Here is a 20,681-nt window from a genome sequence, read left to right as displayed (position 1 = left end):
TACAGGCATGTGCTACCATGCCCGGCTGATTTTTTGATTTATTGTAAAGATGAGGTCTCGCTGCCCAGGCGGGTCTCGAACCCGCGGGCTCAGGCAATCCACTCACCTTAGCCTCCCAAGGCGCAGGATTACAGGCTGAGCCGCCGAGCCCGGCTGAGCTTTAGATTTTTAAAAAATGTTCTTGGTAGTCCATTTTGTCGTTGGATAGTCTGCTTTTCTGCTCTGATTTTCCTCGTGTTTAGCCAAAAATCTCTTGTATGCAAATCCATTTTTGAATCAAACTAATAAATAGGCAGATGTTATGGGGGAATTAACATGGGACCCTTGCCTATAAGAAACATTTTAATTTGGAAGATTTTGCTTTATGTTTTTTAACGCATTTGTATAAACAAAGAATGAAGCCACAAGATGGTGTATAATTGATTGCCTAGTGACAGGTTCAGATATGAGTCTTAAGGTGGGGAAACAGGGCATTAAAGAAGAAGGCTTTCAGAACAAAGTAGAACTCGAGCTAAGTTTGAAGATAGGTTGGATTTAGATGGATGGAGAGAAGGAAGCCTGCGTGTTTCAGGCAAGGGCAGTGATACTAGGTTAGAAATTTTGAGAACATTAGAAAGTGAAAGACTGTCTATTTCATAGCTAGTGAATGAATCAGTTTGGCAGTGGGGTGGTGGGGCATTAGGTGGTGGGATGAGAGACAGAGAAATTGAAATGGAAAGGGAAGGTATGACCAAACAAGTTTGAGCACCATGCTCAGAAGGTTGGGCAGCTGGTGTATTTTTTAGAAGGGGAACTTGGCAGCAATAGAAAGTCATTATCTTTTGGATTAAAATCATTTTCACTAAAAGATGGTTTCTAGATCACCTGTTTAGATTTTTGCCTAACTATTTTGTGTCTGTCACCCTAGTCACCCTGTTTTCCTATGTTTCAATCAGTTTTATTGTTCTCTAGCTTTATTTTTAAGGTCTGTGTGGATTGATACTTGATTTTTGAGCTACATAGGACTTTAAAGAACCTGATCAAGACACTATGGGGTGCAGGGTAGGTGGAGATTAAGGAAACTAAAAATGATAAAAGTGATAATGTCTGGTGTTTATGAAGTACATTCTCATGCATTATCTTTTGAGAAAATCGGACAGGCAGGCTGGGTGCGGTGGTTCACGCCTGTGATCCCAACACTTTGGGAGGCAGAGGCGAGAGAATTGCCTGAGTCCAGGGGTTTGAGACCAGCAGCTTGGCAAGACCTCGTCTGTACAATAAATCAAGAAATTCGTGAGGCATGGTGACGCTACTTGGAAGACGAGGCAGAAGGATCACTTGAGACCAGCAGGTCGAGGCTACAGTGGCGGTGAGCGTGCCACTGCACTCCTGCCTGGGTGACAGAGTGAGACTCCTATACCAAAAAAAAAAAAAAAAGAAAATGAAAAATTGAGGACATATTCATACCATATTACAGATAAAAATTCAGAGGTCGGAATATTTGTGTGCCTTGTTCAAGTTTACAGAGGTCAATCAGATATTGATGACTTCGAACCCAATGCATGTTACTGAACTCTGATTGTATTACAAAAGTGTAGTTTCCTTTATTAAATATGTGGGATTGCTACTTTTTAAGTCAGGTAAGATGAAGTTTTTCTAGGCTTCTTTCATAAATAATTTCTCAAAAGTAAATCCAGGATAGCATAAGGATTAATATTCCCCGCCTGGCTGCCTGTTGGAATGCTTTCTGGCTGAAATGATGTTTTACATTTACAAGTAGTAGAATTAAATATTGTGTCTTATATGAAGTGACTTTTTTTATTAAACAGGACAATAAAACTGCTTTGTACTGGGCTGTCGAGAAAGGAAATGCAACAATGGTGAGAGATATCTTGCAGTGCAATCCTGATACTGAAATATGCACAAAGGTATAAATGGCATTTCTAATCTTTTAGCAATACCCAGTGCTGAATATTAGTACTGCTTATTGCATTTCATTTATCTTTGATGTTAGAGTTATAATGATTTTGCTGGTAATATCCTGTATTAAATTGAGGAGCAATTTTGTATTCTTTCAGAATTTGTGTACTCATAGCAAAATATAGTGTATAATTTGTTACTTCAGTTTAATACTTTTCAGAAAGTACAATATAAGCTATTCATAAATTGTGCACAGATCATTTCCACCAAATTCATTTATGCTCCTATTGTTTGGAATGCAGAACACACTTTCTTTGAGCTCAGGAGTTTGAGGCCAGACTGGGAAATATAGTGAGATCCCATCTCTAGAACAATTAGTTAAATAAATAATCTCTCATAAATAAATGAATAAATGAAGAATGAATGACCATTGTAACTGGCACTTGGTTCCCCAAACCATCCTCTTTAGCCTACTTTACTCAAAAATGAAAAATGCAAATGAAAAATACAAAATTATATTAGACTTTGCTGGTTGTATTTCACCTATGTGTAATAGTTTTCCATGGGGAAATATATTTGGAATTCTGGATTGAAATGGCAGGGATTCTTCATGAAGAAAGCAAAATTATTGAGTCACCCATAAGATAATTCATTTCATTTGCTATAAATCTTTTTTTAAATTTTTTTTATTTTAAGGATGTGGGGCACAATTCAGGGTTAGGTATACAAATGTTCATTATGCAGGTATCCTTGTTGTTGAGGTGTGCCTCTCCCTCCCCTGGCAGTTTCCCTCAACTGCCAATCCCATCCCCTCTCCCCTGGCAGTTTCCCACTACTACCAATCCCTTTCTTATTCATTTGCTATAAATCTTAACCAGCATATTTTAAAATCAATGATGGTACCCCCTTTACCCTAGGGCGGAAAAGTTTCTGGGATACCTTTTGGTTTGCAAATGACTCCTTGATCTTTTCTTTTGCTATTGGATCTCTGTGTCAGCCACTGTCACTACCTGTGACTTCTGACTAGGTTTTTGTCTTTCCTAACTCAGTAATGAATTGAGGGCTCGTCTTGTTTCCCTTTGTTTGGTTTTAAAAGTAATCATGAGCTCTTTTGAAGTTTTCTGAAGGCATGTTGCTTGTATCACATGGTTTCTATACACAGGTCCTTAGGTTCACGGAGAAATGAAGCGACGTTGGTATAAATTTCTGAAAAACTCTAGATGCTGGCTTCCTAAATGTTGGGCTGGGCTGTGGGTTGGTGGGTGGGGAGATGGTGAGAATGGGCAGTAGCCTCTGGAGGGACCATGCCAACAGTCAGCTGTGAACTGTGGGGAGTGGCAGGAGCAGTGACCACTGCCTGGTAGGAACTGCTACTGGCTACGGTGTATGGGAAGGGAGGGAGCACATCTGGCATCAGTTAAGGGATATAAAGTTATCTTGATCAAATGAGGGGTTGTTCTAGGAAAAACACTGTTTTGTTAGCTTTTAAACTTTTTTGTTGTTGCAAACATTTTAAATATAGACTCCCAGAGTCAGATATTTCCTGACGTGTGTTTGTATGACTTAAACACTTAGGGGTGAAGTTATTAATCTGGCCGACTTTCTTATCTGTGCCCACAGGATGGTGAAACACCACTTATAAAGGCTACCAAGATGAGAAATATTGAAGTAGTGGAGCTGCTCCTAGATAAAGGTGCTAAAGTGTCTGCTATAGACAAGGTAAAACATCTGAGCCGTGAGAAGCCTTTTTGGAAAGCTGTTGGTAGACTGACCTCTATGTCTAGTGGACTTGATGGAGATCTGGTTTTAGTTTGTGCAGGGAGAGATCACTTGCCAGGAATGTCAGTGTGGGATTTTGATGCTGTCCTGGTAGCATGCTCAGCAGTGGACGAGCTCAGCATGCTGTTAATGAAGCTGCTCCACGGACCAGTGGTGGGTGCTGCCATTGGCCTCAGGGCGGAGGCCTTAATCAGGCTAGAACTGGTGGCAGATAACCAGGAGGAGAGACTCCAGAGGGGCGGAGGAGGTGGACTGGCATCGCATGCACAGACAGGAGATAAAATGTTCTCTGTTTGTCCTTGCTCTAATCTTTTTTGAGAAATTGTCATATTTTATCTCATGAATTTAACTCTAAATGGCTTAATACTGCATACAAATTTAATTTCTGGTTTTAGTTTGCCTTTATTTTAAACAGGATTATTTCTTTCTCTACTTCAAATTGATTTTCTCCCAGAAAAGAAATAAATTGATCTATATATGTGAAGTCAGAAATAATATTATAAATTTTCTCCTCTGAATGTATGATTTAGGCTTTACTAATTCATAATAGATTGAAGTTTATCTTTCTATTATTTATAAAGCAGTTAAACAAAAAACATGGAATCAGTGTGTGTTTGCTTTTGTATTTTGCCAAGTTTCAACATTATTTTAAAAAATAAAACAACCCCCCCCAAAAATCCCTCCTACCTCTCATGACCATATTAGTATAGTCACATATAAAAGAAGGAAAACTTTACTATTAAAAATTAGAAAGGGACTGAGCTCGGTGGCTTAGCCTGTAATTCCAGCACTTTGGGAGGCTGAGGCGAGTGGCTTGTCTGAGCCTGAGGGTTCAAGACCAGTCTGGGCAACTTGGTGAAACCGTGTCTCTTAAAAAAAAAAAAAATTAGGATATAAAGTCAAAGAATAGTTTTCAAAATTGAATGTATTTATGCATATGTATACACACACACACACACACACACACACACACACACACACACACACTTCTTTATAGAAAACTTCCTATAATGCTCATTTTTCTTATTCTGCTATTGACTCATATTTCATGCTGGTCCCTCAATTTGCAGTAAAGGTCCCGTACTACCTCATTAATTATGTATATGCTATTTATAAATAATTGTTTCATACTCATTAATAAGTACCCTTTTGTGTGTTGCTGTGCCCAGAGTCAGCACTTGATACTGACTGACAAGTACACATGATAGTTGGAACAGTTGTTCATTCATTTTATACATTCTTACTAGGAACAGGTAAGGTGCTGTCCTGCCAGAATTTGGGATATAAACTTATGTAAGTCTTGAACCTGGCTCTTCACAGGGAATTTTATAAAAACAAATGTAAGAATAAAGATTAATGTTATTTTTACCTGGCCCATCATCATTTCTGTCTCTTTATCATCAGCATATTGGTAGGGTATGCTAATGTTTTCTCTGCATTTTCAGAAAGTTTTTGTCTGACAGAAGTGCTACTGATGACATTTGCCTTCTCACAGGTTTGGGGATGAGAATAGGAGTTGAGGTGCAGAAATAAGATGATGCAATCAGGTATAGATATGTTGAGTTTGAGAGCTGATAAGACATTCAGGAGGCTGTAGCTAGCAGGCATTGGGAAATTTAGAACTGGAATCTGGGTAGGAAATCAAGACTGGTGATGGAAATTTGGCAGTTACTGAGGGATGAGAGTTGCATAGGAGGGAATAAGGCCATCAGTGTGAAGAAAGATGGAAAGCTGAAGTCAGAATTGACTTCTCTTGGGACATGTGTCCTATTGTTTGTTTTATAATTGTGTATATTTATGCAGTCTTTTCCTATTATGATGTAAGCTATTTAAGGTCAGGAACTGTTTTGTCTTCCATCCTTAAATCCTCCAAAGTATCCAGCACAGTGCCCTACATATAATGAGCTCAATACATAGTTATTGTGCTACATTTAGGACATGGCAGGAGAATCTAGAAGACAAAAAGTCAAGATAAGGTCCTGCCTTGAAGCCATAGGAAGAGCAGGTCATTTTCGTTTAGTATCATAGATCAGGTTGGATGAGAACTGAGAACTTAATTTGTTAAGTTTTGGGTTATTGGTTATCTTCAAGAGATGTGTTTGTGAATCAGAGAGCACTTTTCAGATGGAAGAGTGTTTTAGAAATTTATATGTTAGCGTTCACTAGTGTTGGATATGAACACTAACATGATTGGTAATTCTAATATTGAGAGAAAGTAGGTTGATGTTAAGGAAAAAGTTAAAGGTAAGGAGAGTCTAAGAGAGTGTAGTAGTCAGAGGATGATAGATGTTGCATAAAGGACTGAGGGGTGGAGAGTGGAGAGTAGTGAGATTTAGGAGCTCACTCTAATGGCAAATGGTTGACAAAAGTCACAAGAGCTGACAAGATCATTTGTGTTAGATGGGACATCTGCATGGATTGTGAAACTTTCTAGACAAATGAAGAAAGCTGTGAAATAGAAGGTTGAGGAAAGTGGTTGACATCCTTGGATAATAAATATTTGGATGATAGATGGATACGACTGGAATGGACCCATGCCCTGGGAGGAGCTGCAGGAAGAAAGCCTATCACTTTCCTCTTTTAGTGGGTCGAGGGAAGGGGAGGCAAATGACCTTCATTCTAGAGGTCTGTGGGAGAAATAATATCTGAGAAAAGCTGAGTAATGAACTAGAGGATGAAATTGTGATGAAGATAAAGATAATTCATCTTATGTATATGCTCTGTATGAAAAGTTCAGATTTTCTGTTATTTCACAGAAACAAATTGTTACTCTGTAAATGCTATATATAAAAATATGAAAGTTCAAGTTTCCTGATAATTATTTTACAGAAAGGAGATACTCCCTTGCATATTGCTATTCGTGGAAGGAGCCGGAAACTGGCAGAACTTCTTTTAAGAAATCCCAAAGATGGGCGGTTACTTTATAGGCCCAACAAAGCAGGCGAGACTCCTTACAATATCGATTGTAGCCATCAGAAAAGTATTTTAACTCAAATATTTGGAGCCAGTAAGTATTGGGTTTTGTTCCTAACCTAGCTGTTAGATAATGAATGTTCTATTTTTAAAAATATGAAAAATAAAAGAGGCCAACAGTGCTTTTGTATTGTCACTTAACTGGAGAATATAGAAGTTTAGAAAGTTATTTTATTGTGGAAAAACAGTCCTTTCTACCAAAAGTTATTTTGCATTTTATTGTAGCATTCTAAATTAAGTATATTCAGAGTTATCAATCAGCTTTTAAGACCTCTAAAAATAAGACTTACTTTTCTAAAAGTCTTTTTCTGCAGTGTTTCTTTCCCAGGTTTATTTTGTACTTTTATAAAAATGTGCTCTGTTTTCTGTGGATGGCCTGCACATTTACAGTTCTCTGCTTTTTGTTTTGCCTGGCACAGCTTGTGCCCTCTGCATCCCCACGAATTCTTTTTCTTTGTTACAGTGATCTCTCCTGTCAAATGTTTCCTTCTGGGTGATTTTTAAAATGATCTGCTAACTGGATAAAACTTTTGCCGCATTTTAATACTTGACATTTTTGTTTATTTTTCTTTTTCTACACTTACTTTATATGACTTTTTTTTCTATTTCTTTTAGAAGTTTCTCCCTTCCATAGTCCAAGCTCTTCAGGGCAAGAACTGTTTCTTTGTGTCCTCTGTGACATTTGGCATATTGTCTGCAGTATTATAGTAAAATAATTTTTGATTGAAAAGAATGCACATGAGAATGTAATCATTCATATGTGGTGTTTTGAAATATGGAACAATTTTTACAGAATTCAAAACCTAGAATTCAAAACCTAGAAACCAACAGGAATGAGTAAAATCCTGCTAACTTCCAGGTTAGCTTCTTACTTACATCTTGTTTTTAAGTGTCATTCTATTTTATTTTGAGTTTTTGTATTTTAAAATATTTTTTTATTTATAATAGCAATACACCCATTACATTTCAAGAATGGAGACACGATCATAGCAGAAGGAGCAAATTCCTCATTGCTGTCTGTCTCCCAACTTATAATTGTTTGAGTGACTCTCCATGCTTTTTGTTTGATTTATAAAAATATTATATACTATGTATGTAGTTTTAAAAAATAAAAATTGAGTCACTCTGTTATAAAAATTTTTAATAAAATAGCATATTTTAGTTATTACATAATCTTTCATTGTGAGTTCTGATGGTATATTGAGTTCTCTATTTAATGTTTGTTTTGTTTTGCTGTTAACAAGTGCTTCGGTGAACACTTTTGTACATATATCCATTGACTCTTATGTTTTTATTTTTATATTTTATTTTATTTTAAAGATGTGGAATACAATTCAGCAGACTTTTATTTTTAAGATTATGTTCTTAGAAGATATTCTCAGAAGGAGAACCAATAAGTCAATGGATGCCCACAGTTTTGATAGATTTTCCAAAATGATTATAACAATGTTTTCTCTCTCTGGTAGTATAAGGTAGTACAGTTCCCCAATCTTGCTAACACTGGGTATTTCCAGCCTCTTAACCTTTGCTAATCAAGTCAATAAGGACAAAATCTCATTTCAATTTGTGTTCCAAAATTATTAGTGAAATTGAGATTTTAAAAATATATTCATAGACTATTGCTTCTCAGCCTTTTGGCTTTGATAATGTGTAATCTATTCATAGGCAGTTTGTATTCTTGCCATTTTCCTTTTGTGTCCTTTGCCTACTTTTTAGTTTTTAATATTTTTTAAAGATTATTTTTACATGTCTTTATATACTGATCCTGGGTCCATCCTATATGTTGCATTCCCTTTCCCCTGCTTACTCTTGGTTTATGGTCATGGTTTTTTATTCTTTATCCAAAAGACTCATCAGTCTTTTCCTGCAGTTCAGGCCTTGCTTAGTATTATATTGAAAAAAGAAAGACCTTTTCCAACAAATATTTTTAAAGTATCTTCTATATTTTCTTCTGGTACTTCTAATGGTTACACTTAATTTTTTAATATTTAAGAAACTTAGTTTTGTTAAGGCTATGAGGTATGTAGTATTTAAATTTTTTAACAAATTAATGGTTAAACTCTCCCAACATCGCTTACTAATTTGTCCTTTCCCCTCTGATTTGAAATACCACTTATATTAATATCCACTATGGATTTTATGATCGAATTATTACAGTTTTTATTTTTTTATTCTCCAATGACAACTACTTTTTGGTAATCTTAACATTTTTTCTTAGCTATTCTTGCTTTTCAGTTTTTCTTTCTTTTTTCTTAAATGAGTGAGAGTCTTACTCTGTCACCCAGACTGAAGTGCAGTGGCACACTCACAGACACTATAGACTTGATCTCCTGGACTCAGGCCATCTTAATGCCTTAGCTTCTTGAGTACCTGAGACTACAGATGAGTCACCATACTTGGCTAGTTTTTTACAGAGAGGAGGTCTTACTATGTTGCCTAGGCTTGTCTTGAACTCCTGGGCTCAAGCAATCTTCCTGCTTCAGCTTCCCAGAGTTCTGAGATTATAGTCATGAACCACCATGCCTGGCCTCTATTTAAAAAAAAAATCATGGGTTTCAATTGGAATTGTCTGAAAGTGATAGATTAATATGGGGAGAATTGCTGTACCTTTCTACCTGGAACCATAGAATGTTTCTTTTTCTCTGATAATCTATTATGTTCTTTAGTAACATTTTACAACTTTCTTTATATAGTTATTATACATATTTAATTTATTCTTATGTACTAGTTTATATTTTAATTATATTTTATTGATTTTAAAATACACATTATTCCACATTTTAACATCTCTGAAATTGGAATGTGTCTTATAAGTGAGAGAGAAGAAAGCATTGTGTCATAATTTGGCAGCATTTTGTCCATTCTTAATTGTACATAAAAATGATGCATATTACAATCAGTAGGTATCTTAAGTTCTATGAAATATATTAATTTAAGAATCTCTGAACCTCTTTTTACATAAGTATAAGTTTGAAAATATGTTTTTTTCTTTCTAATTAAACAATAACTGAGAATGGGCATTCCTTTTTAATAGTAATGCCACTGTTTAATGTAAGAATATGATGTGTTTCTAATTATAGGACACTTGTCTCCTACTGAATCAGACGGTGACATGCTTGGATATGATTTATATAGCAGTGCCCTGGCAGATATTCTCAGTGAGCCTACCATGCAGCCACCCATTTGTGTGGGGTTATATGCACAGTGGGGAAGTGGGAAATCTTTCTTACTCAAGAAACTAGAAGGTAAAGGGTCTGCTTGGCTAAAGTCTGTGTATATAACAAGGTTTTTTTCTGGAGTAAAAAGAAGACAGAGCTTTCTGTATGCACTGTATGTTATGTGGTTTACCAGAATGAACTCCCTTGTAGTTGGCCCTCTCGCACAGTCATTTGGTGTGGATCCTTCTGTGTGATAAGACCCCATGAAAACCCTTGGTGGCAGGTATTCCAGAACTTCAATAATTTGTCAATTTTCATGACTCCACCTGCCATACCACCTCTGGGGGGAGATGTGAGCCCCAGACTGCATCACAGAGGACTATTTACTCTTGCAAGAGCAGATGAGACACTTTTCCTGAGTTGCTCCCTCTATTAGGAGCTTCTTCAACAGCTTGCCCCCGCTACTTCCCACCCAATACTCGCATCTTTTGCTTGGCAAAATCTTTCTCATTTTTTAAAGACAGTTTTCAGTACTGACTATAAAAATTTCCCCAAGTTTTGTACAAAGAATGACTTGTGTGAGGCTCATATGGGCTCAACACACACCTTTAAGAACAGTAATTTCGAATGCGATTGGAGGGAGAAGAGGTGAGGAGGATCAGAGAGGCATGGTGGTGATATGTGATTTGAAGCTACAGAGTATTATTTTTATTTTTGCATATGGAAAACAATACCTTGTTGGCAATATGAACTGCAAAAATAAATATGAACAGCATCTTGACACACGGCAGTACATGAAAAGGGATTTTTTGTATGTCCAACATGCGAAGCAGGCAAGTGAGTAAGTCAGGGCTAGCTGTGCCCCTGGGGAACAAGACAGTTATTCTGGCAAGAGAACATTGGTTAAAATGGTTAAGTAGCAATATTCTATTAGGGACCTAGTAAATGCCCACTGAATGTTTATACTGAAGATGTGAAAATTGCAATTGAGTTAAAAATTTTATTTCTTAACCAAAACAGGAATAAGGTTTTCACATTAAGTTCTCTTTCAGATGAAATGAAGACTTTCGCAGGACAACAGATTGAGCCTCTTTTTCAATTTTCATGGCTTATAGTATTTCTTACCCTGCTGCTTTGTGGAGGGCTTGGTTTGTTGTTTGCTTTCACAGTCGACCCAAATCTTGGAATAGCAGTGTCCCTGAGTTTCTTGGCTCTCCTGTACATATTCTTCAGTAAGTCATTGCTTCTTATCTTTTTCAAAAATGGAGAAAACATCAGACTCATTGTTGTGCTTAAAACATTATATCTGTCTCAAAGTGTATGCATAATTTTCATAATTGAGTGAGAAAATTTTTCTTTTTTGTTATTCCATATATTGGCCTAGAGAAGCATTGTCCACAACTTGGCTGGAGTAGTTTGTAAGCTAGTATACTACTTGTTAATATTGAATTATTATACTTAACCTTTTATACATTAATTCAGTATTTATAGTATTAATCAGTATTAAATCTTTTCTGAAAAGAAGACTTCACAGCCATCACTGATGTGCTCTTGAGCATTTTGACCATTACTGTAATTTTAATTTTGTCTAAAACAAAATAAAAACAAAATCTCTGTTCTTGTGGTTGTCTTTATTTGCAAGAAGGAGAGTAGATATACTATTAGAGGAGCTGGTAACAGCTGCAAATAGTGATAAACCCAAAGTCATTTGCATTTTAACCTGAACTACAAATATGCTTCTGCTTAAGGTATTGTCTTTCTGATTGTGTTTCTTAGGTCATATTTTAGTCAGTTTACTTTCCATTTTTAACATACCTTCCATATCTAAGGAGAAGTTCATTGAATTCTTTGAGGAGTAATTAGGAAATAGTATGGGACCATAGATAGTTGTGAAAGCTTAGTTGTCACTACTTGATATTTGACTGTTTGGAGAAAAGAAGTTGCTTGACTAATGACTGTCCTGGACAAATTTTTTAAACTGTGATGTAAATTTCAGTTGTCATTTACTTTGGTGGACGAAGGGAAGGAGAAAGTTGGAATTGGGCTTGGGTCCTCAGCACCAGATTGGCAAGACATATTGGATATTTGGAACTCCTTCTTAAACTGATGTTTGTGAATCCACCTGAGTTGCCAGAGCAAACTACTAAAGCTTTACCTGTGAGGTGAGTTGGTCCCTTTGGCAGAAGTAACCTTTAATAAGATTTAGCAAAAATTTTTCTCACTTAAAAAGGTTTATAGTGCATAATTTCTCATTGTATGCTTCAAGAAATTTTGGTTCCTTGAACCTTTTATATGAAAAAATAAAAATAAAAACATGCCCTGATCAAATACATTTAGGAAACACTTCATACTATATATATTTCCCTCATGTGCGTTAAAGAAGCAGAGGCACCTTTTCATAAAGAACCTGTTTAACTTTTATTTACCAAATTTTATTTTAGTGTGAATCTTTTTTCCCCACTTACATCACCTACTGCCATCCTTTGGACACACACTTTGAGAAGAGCACTGAGTTAGAGACAGGGCTCTGCTGCCTGTGTAGGGCCTGCAAGAGCTTGTGGTTGGAGGCCTGGTCTCTCCTTAGTGTGGAAACTCAGGAAACTCGGCTCGCTTCTCAGAGTTGCTCTTTCCTTGTGTCGGGAAATATATTTACATGTTCACCTAAAATTATTGTTCATATTAAATAGAAAATTTATGAGGAAATGGAAAATAAAACTTAAATGAAAAACATTTAAGTCAAGGAATAAAGGAAAGGTAGAATGCTCCAGAGGAAAGTAAAATTTTTTTTTTAAAGTTGGAAAATTAAAAGCAAAAGAAATTAAATAGAAGTTACAAAAGAATTACAAACGTATTAAAAGATAAAGAATTTTGAAATTAAAATAAAATATGTATAATTTAAGATGAAAATAAATAGGCCAAGTCAGAAAAAATACTAAAACTGAATATAAGAGAGAAACGGGAAAAAGCTTACAAGAAATTAGCATATAGTATTAAGAACAGGTTTTAAAAATGAAAAGGTAAAATGAAAAACTTGAAAAGCAGGCATAGAATAAACTAAAATAATTGGAGGAATATACTTTTACAAAAAAGATAAGAAAAATGCTTTAGTAAGGTGGTATTTTAAAAAAATGTTAGAGCATGCTGGGCGCGGTGGCTCAATCCTGTAATCCCAACACTTTGAGAGGTCAAGGCAAGAGGACTGCCTAAGTCCAGGGACTCAAGACAAGCTTGGGCCACTTGGTGAGACCTCATGTCTACAATAAATAAAAAAATTAGCTGGGTGTGGTGGTGCACTCCTGTGGTTCCAGCTACTTGGAAGGCTGAGGCGGAAGGATCGCCTGAGCCCAGCAGGTCGAGGCTGTGATGGCTGTGAGCATGCCATGGCTCTCTAGCCTAAGCAACAGAGTGAGACTTCAACTCAAAAAAAAAAAAAAAAAGTTAGAACTATTAAAATAGAATCAGTCAAAAGCACACAGTATAATACAGTGTGATCCCAGATCGTATTTTAAGAACAATGCCTATTTACTGGATTAAGGTGAGAGTTTAATTTAGAGATGGAAGGGAAGAAAGGAACTAATGCAGAAATAATAACAATCCAGAGACTCAAAATACAAATAATTCTGTTATTTTGAATAACAACTATAATAAGAATATTTTACAACTATTTCTAAATCACTGGTAAATGTTGCAGCTATAAATAAAACAAGCCATTTTAAAACTAATGTTTTCAAATGGCATTACTGGGCTTGAAATTCTGTAATGACTGTGATTAATACTTCCTCAAGGTTCTGAGTTCTTCCAATGGTTTTAGAAAACTTTCTTTGTGCAACTCTTTGTGGCCTCATCCGTCGTGGGTGCGCCTTAATAGCTATTTCATGAGATCTGTTGAAGAGCCTGATAGTTCATGTCTGAGCTCTGGCATAACTTTTCCCCTTCTGCCCTTAGTCAGAATTACTTTGTATAACTCTGCTACATATAGCTTTTCTTATTGTTTTTTCCTAAGAAAAGTATGTTAGAAGTGGCAACTACCTAATTGCAAGTTGTTTTTCTTCCTTAGGATTTTAAAAACAATATTTTGAAAGACACTAAAAGAAAATATGAGGTAAATGATACAGAGACGAAATTTGTAAGTTATTTGCTACTTCAAATATCTGAGTGATACTTTATTTGTCTTTTCCTTCAGGTTTTTGTTTACCGATTACAATAGGCTGTCCAGTGTAGGTGGAGAAACTTCATTGGCTGAAATGATTGCAACCCTCTCAGATGCTTGTGAAAGAGAGTTTGGCTTTTTGGCAACTAGGCTTTTTCGAGTATTCAAGACTGAAGATTCTCAAGGTAGGATTTCTTCCTTTTTGTGTGTTACGTTTAAGGGTTGAGAGTGGAATGAATTCTCTGTTTATTTTCATGAAAATACAGTTGGAACAGCAGACTCATCTGTAATGATGAGGACTTTCTAGATACTTGATGTGTTAATAATTGTTAAAACCATGTGTTGTATTACAGGTAAAAAGAAATGGAAAAAAACGTGTTGTCTCCCATCTTTTGTCATCTTCCTCTTTATTATTGGCTGCATTATTGCTGGAATTACTCTTCTGGCTATCTTCAGGGTCGACCCAAAACATCTGACAGTGAATGCTGTCCTCATATCAATTGCATCTGTAGTGGGGTTGGCCTTTGTATTGAACTGTCGTACATGGTGGCAAGTGCTGGACTCTCTCTTGAATTCTCAAAGAAAACGCCTCCATAATGCTGCCTCCAAACTGCACAAATTGAAAAGTGAAGGATTCATGAAAGTAAGTGCATATTCATTATTAGAAAAATTGTAATCTGAATATGCTACCACTACCATGTTCATTTGGGATCTAGGGAGTGTACTCTAAATGTTAACAGTGTTGCATCTGTCTTAGTTAGTTAATTTATTCACTCAAGACTATTACTTAAAGTAGTTTTAGGTTCACAGCAAAATTGAGAGGCAGGTACAGCGATACCTCATGCCCCGTACATGCACAGCCTCCCTCATTATCCACATCACCCACCAGAGCAGTGCTGTTGCAGTTGATGAACCTACACTGACACACCATTATCACCTAACATCCATAGTTTACATTAGGGTTCACTCTTGATATTGTATAGTCTGTGGGTTTGGACAAATGTATAATGACATGTATCCAGGATTACAGTATTGTGCAGAGTATTTTCACTGCCCTAGAAATCTTCTGTGCTTTCTATTAATCTTGCAACCACTGATCTTTTTTCTGTCTCTATAGTTTTGCCTTTTCCAGAATGCCATATACTTGGAATCATATAGTAATCTGGCCTTTTCAGATTGGCTTATTTCACAAAGTAAGATGCACTTAAATTCTCTCCATGTCTTTTTATGGTTTGATAGTTCATTTCTTTCTAGCACTGGATAATATTCCATTGTCTGCTGTACCACGATTCATTTATCCATGCGTGTACTGAAGGACATCTTTGTTGCTTCCAAGTTTTGGCAATTATGAATGTAGTGCTTGTGTACTTCCATGTACAGGTTTTTGTGTGGACGTAAGTTTTTAACTCTTTTGGGTAAGCACCAGCAAGTGTGATTGCTGGATTATATGGTAACAGTATGATTTCTTTTGTTAGAAACCACCAAATTTTCTTCCAAAGTAGCTGTATCATTTTACATTCCTCCCAGCGATGAATGAGGGCTCCTGTTCTATATTCTTGTCAGCATTTGGTGTTATTGGTGTTCTGGATTTTGGGCATTCTAACAGGTGTGTAGTGGCATCTTATTGCTTAAATTTGTATTTCCCTGATGACGGATGATGTAGGGCATCTTTTCATATGCTCATTTGCCATCTGTATATCTTTGGTGAATTATCTGTTAAGGTCTTTGGCCCATTTTTAAATTGGATTTGTTTTCTTGTTGAGTTTTGGAAGTTCTTTGTATGTTTTGGATAACAGTTCTTTATTAGATATATCTTTTGCAAATATTTTCTCTCATTCTGTGGGTTGTCTTTTCATTCTCTTGACAGTGTCTTCTGTAGAGCAGAATATTTTAATAAAATCTAGCTTATCAATTCTTCTTTCATGATCGTGCTTTTGGTGTTGGATCTAGAAAATTAACAAACAACAAGCCCAAAGTCATCTATATTTTCTCCCCTCTTATCTTTAGTGTTTTATGCTTTTGCATTTTACATTTAAATTTGTGACCCATTATAAATTAATTTTTCTTTGCATGTAGATGTTCAGTTGTTTCAGTACCATTTGTTAAAAAAACTATTTTCTCCATTATATTGCCTTTGCTATTTTTGTCAAAAATAAATTGAATATATTTACATGGGTCTATTTCTGGGCTTCTTGTTCTGTTCCATTGATCTATTTGTCTATTCTTTTCCCGATATCACCTTGTTGATTACTCTAGCTTTATTGTAAGTCTTGAGTTGGTAGTGTCAGTCCTCCAACTTTGTTCTTCTTTAATATTGTGTTGGCTCTTCTGGGTCTTTTTTCCCTTATATAAACTTTTGAATCAATTTATTGATAACTGCAAAATAACTTGCTGGGATTTTGATTGGGATTACATTGAATCTACATAATCAAGTTGAGAAGAACTGACATCCTGATAATTTTGAGTCCTCCTACCCATGACCATGAATGATCTCCTTTATTTAGTTCTTTGATTTCTTTCAAAAGAGTTTTGTACTTTTTCTTATATAGATCTTATGTATATTTTGTTAGATTTGTACCTAAGGATTTCATTTTGTGGGGGGCTAATGTAAATGGTATTGTGTTTTTAGTTTCAAATTCTACGTGTTCTTTGCTGTGTGTAGGAAAGTGATAGATTTTGTATATTAACCTTATATCCTTCAACCTTGCTATAATTGCTTGTTCTAAGAGGTTTTTTGGTTGATTTTTTGGGGGAGGGATTTTTCTACATAGACAAACATGTCATCTGTGAGCTAAAATTATTTTCTTTTTTTCTTCCTAATCTGTATATATATAGATTTTTTTTTCTTTTTTTCCTTGGCTTATTGCATTAGCTAGGACTTCTAGTACTATGTTGAAAGGAGTGGTGAGAAGAGGGACATTCTCAACTGATCTTAGTAGGAATGCTTCTAGTTTCTCATTGTTAGATATAATGTTAGCTGTGGATATTTTTTATCAAGTTGAGGAAGCACCTCTTTGTTCTTAATTTACTGCATTTTTATCATGAATGGGTGGTTGGATTTTGTAAATAAAATTTTCTGCATCTATTGATTGGCTTGTGTGATTGTTCTTTAGTTTGTTGATGTGATGGATTGCATTAATTTATTTTTGAATGTTAAACCAGCCCTGCATATTTGTCATACATTCCACTTGGTCATGTTATACAGTCTTTTTTATACTTTGTTGAATATGATTGGTTAATATTTGTTGAGGATCTGTGTTCATGAGATGTTTATTGGTCTGTAATTTTCTTGTAATATTTTTGTCTGGTTTTGGTATTAGGGTGACGCTGGCATCATAGAATGAGTTAGGAAGTATTCCCTTTGTTTCTGCCTCCTAGAAGAGATTATAGAGAATTGGTATAATTTATTTTTTTTGTTTGTTAGAATTCACCTTCTGGGCATGCTGCTTTCTGTTTTGAAAGGTTTTTAATTACTGACTCAATTTCTTTAATAGATATAGGCCTATGCAAATTGTTTGGTTCTTCTTGTGTGGTTTTGGCAGACTGTATCTTTCAAGGAATTAGTTTATTTTATCTAAGATGTTAAATTTGTGGGCATAGAGTTGTTCATCTTCCTTCCTTCCTTCCTTCCTTCCTTCCTTCCTTTCTTCCTCCCCTCCCTCCCTCCCTCTCTCCCTCCTTCCCTCTCTTCCTTCCTTTCTTTTTTCTTTCTTTTTTTTGAATCGGACTCTCACTCTGTTGCCCAGGCTAGAGTGCAGTGACATGCTTACTGCCACCGCAACTTCAACCTGCTGGGCTCAGGCAACCCTTCCACCTCAGCCTTCCAAGTAGCTGGAACCACAGGCACATGCCACCATGCCTGGCTAAGTTTTTAAATTTACTGTAGAGATGAGGACTCGCCAAGTTGCCCAGGCTGGTCTCAAACCCCTGGACTCAGGCAATCCTCTCATAATGTTCTGGGGTTACAGGTGTGCGCCACTTCACCCGGCCTACTATTTCCTTATTATGCTTTTTATCTCTGTGTGATCTGTAGTGTTGTCCTGTCTTTCATTTGTGAAATTCTGAATTTGTGTTCTTTCTCCTTTTTTTCCCCCCTTTCTCTCTGTCTTTCTCTCTTTTTTTTTTAGTTAGCCTTATGGATTGTATTTATTATTTTTTAAAAGAACTTTTGGTTTCATTGACTTTTTTGACTTCTCTGTTTTTTATTATTTTTTCTATGTGCTTTGGATATATTATAATTTTCTCTTCTTTTTCTAATTTCCTAAGATAGAAACTTGTATTACTGATTTCATATATTTTTTCTTTTCAAATATATGCATTCAGTACTGTAAATTTTTCTCTAAGATTATTTTGCTGCAAACTTTAGTAAGTTATGCTTTCATTTTTATTTCAAAATATTTTAAAATTTCTCTTGAGTTTTTTTTTTTTTAATTGACCTGTGTGTTATTTAAAAGTATGTTGTTTAATTTCCATATATTTTGGAATTTTCCAATTAAATTCCTGTTTTTGACTTCTAGTTTTATCCCACTGAGAGAAGACATTATATGATTTCTATTTTTAAAAATTTGTTATGATGTGCCTTATGGCTTAGAACGTGACCTGTTTTGGCAAATGCTTTATGTGAGCTTGAGAAGAATGTATATAATGCTATTGTTGGATGAAGTAGCTATAGATATCAATTATACCAAGCTAATTAATGGTATTCGTTGAGTTAAACTATGTTCTTACTGAATTTCTGCCTGCTGGATCTGTCCATTTCTGATAGAGTATTGAAGTCTCAAACTATGATAGTGTATTCATCTATTCCTCCTTGTGGTTCTATCAGCTTTGCCTTATGTATTTTGATTTTCTGGTCATGTATTTTGATTCTCTGTTCTTAGATGTAAATATTAAGGATTGTCATGATGGCTTCTTGGAGAATTGACCACTTTATCATTATGTAATTTCTCTCTTTAATCCCAATAACTTTCCTTGCTTTGAAGTCTACTCTGTCTGTGATTAATACAGCTGCTCCCACTCTTTTTTGATGTGTCTTAGCAAGGTATATCTTTTGCCATTTACTACTTTTATCTATATATGTCTTTTTATTTAAGGCGGGTTTCTTGTAGATAACATATGATTGGCTCTTGTTTTTGATCAGCTCTGACAATCTCTGTCTTAATTGGTGTCTTTAGACCATTGACATTCAAGGTAATTATTGAATAGTATTTACTACATTTGTTACTGTTTTATATTTGTTGCCCTTGTTCCTATTTTTGTCTTCCATTCTTTTTTTGCCTTTTGTGGTTTTAATTGAACATTTTATATGATTCAATTTTTTCACCTTTCTTAGCATATCATGTATCCTTTTTTTTTAAGTCATTGCCTTAGAGTTTGCAGTACACATTTACAGCTAATCTAAGCTCATTTTCAAATAATACTGTACCACTGAACAGGCAGTATATCTTACAGTTACAAAATAATTCTAATGGTTCCCTCCCATATCTTGTATCATTGCTGTCATCCATTCCACTTGCAGATATAAGCATACATAATTGATATGTACATGCATATCGAGGAGTGGCCACTTCCAGGATGGTTACATGTATGTGGAACTGCAGACTAGAAGTCCTTGCATTTAATTTTAGTTTTATTTCAGATTTTTCCTGTGGAAATACATATGTAGAGTGAGAAGTTGTAACGATAGCATGGTTTTACAAAATAGACTTTTATAAGATATTTAAAGGAGTTAGCAGATTATTTCACAAGTGGCAATTACTGCCTAATAATGTAAGTTCCTCTAGAGCCCAGTAAAGTAAGCAGATCTGTTTTTGTTTTGTATTTTATTTTAACCACTATGTATGCTATTTTTTTAAGCTATGTATGCTATTTTTAAAATAGCATGTTGAGGCCAGGTACAGTGGCTCATGCTTTTAATCCCAGCATTTTGGGAGGATTGCTTGGCCTAGGAGTTTGAGACCAGCCTAGGCAGCATAGCGAGACCTCGTCTCTCCAAAAAAATTTAAAAAATTAGTCAGGTGTAGTGGCACATGCCTGTAGTCCCAGCAATTCAGGAGGCTGTAGCAGAAGGATCGCCTAAGCCCAGGAGGTCAAGACTAAGGGGAGCTGAGATTATGCCACTGTATTCAAGCCTGGGTGACCGAGCGATTCCCTGACTCAAAAAATAAAACGAAACGAAAAATTAAAAAACAGCAACTTGAACCACCAAAATATATAAAATAGTATTATACTTTTCAAACTAAAGCGGACTTTATAAAATTCTTCGGTTCATTCCTTTGGTTAAGGTCAGATGCCATCAAGGAGTCAAGAATAGTGTGGTACTTTGATCATTTGGATTTGCGTTTATATTTGAATCTTTTGACATTCAGAGTCTTTGTTCTTGGCATGTAAGTCACAAAACACAGTTTGTCCTTTTTAAAATGGATACACACTAATCATCAGGGAGATGCAAATCAAAACCACACTGAGATACCACCTAACTCCAGTCAGAATGGCAATTATCAACAACTCAAAAAATAACAGCTGCTGGAGAGGGTGTGGAGAAAAGGGAACACTTCTACACTGTTGGTGGGAGTGTAAAACTAGTGCAACCTCTGTGGAAAGCAGTGTGGCGATTCCTAAAGCTCTAAAAATTGACCTTTCATATGACCCTGCAATCCCCCTACTGGGAATATACCCTGAAGAACACAAATCACTCTATAAAAAAGATACCTGCACACGTA

At 35.7% G+C, this 20,681-nt stretch overlaps 1 protein-coding gene across 5 annotated transcripts in view; it reads left to right on the top strand.

Moving 5' to 3' along the window:
* KIDINS220 (kinase D interacting substrate 220) overlaps positions 1-20,681 on the top strand; it is a 118,396-nt gene that overhangs the window by 38,786 nt on the left and 58,929 nt on the right. For all 5 annotated transcript variants that reach the window (XM_021718150.1, XM_021718149.1, XM_021718147.1 and 2 more), the window contains exons 10-17: positions 1,809-1,907; positions 3,520-3,618; positions 6,508-6,685; positions 9,732-9,896; positions 10,862-11,041; positions 11,806-11,971; positions 13,993-14,144; positions 14,313-14,602. In XM_021718150.1, the coding sequence (XP_021573825.1) occupies positions 1,809-1,907; positions 3,520-3,618; positions 6,508-6,685; positions 9,732-9,896; positions 10,862-11,041; positions 11,806-11,971; positions 13,993-14,144; positions 14,313-14,602 (1,329 nt within the window). The remainder of the gene's footprint in view (positions 1-1,808; positions 1,908-3,519; positions 3,619-6,507; positions 6,686-9,731; positions 9,897-10,861; positions 11,042-11,805; positions 11,972-13,992; positions 14,145-14,312; positions 14,603-20,681) is intronic.

This window comes from Carlito syrichta, unplaced genomic scaffold (assembly GCF_000164805.1).
Source record: "Carlito syrichta isolate Samal-C Ts95f unplaced genomic scaffold, Tarsius_syrichta-2.0.1 Scaffold311867, whole genome shotgun sequence".
Lineage (NCBI taxonomy): Eukaryota > Metazoa > Chordata > Mammalia > Primates > Tarsiidae > Carlito > Carlito syrichta.
Note: the sequence above shows the minus strand (reverse complement) of the source record. Positions and strands in the feature narration are given on the sequence as shown.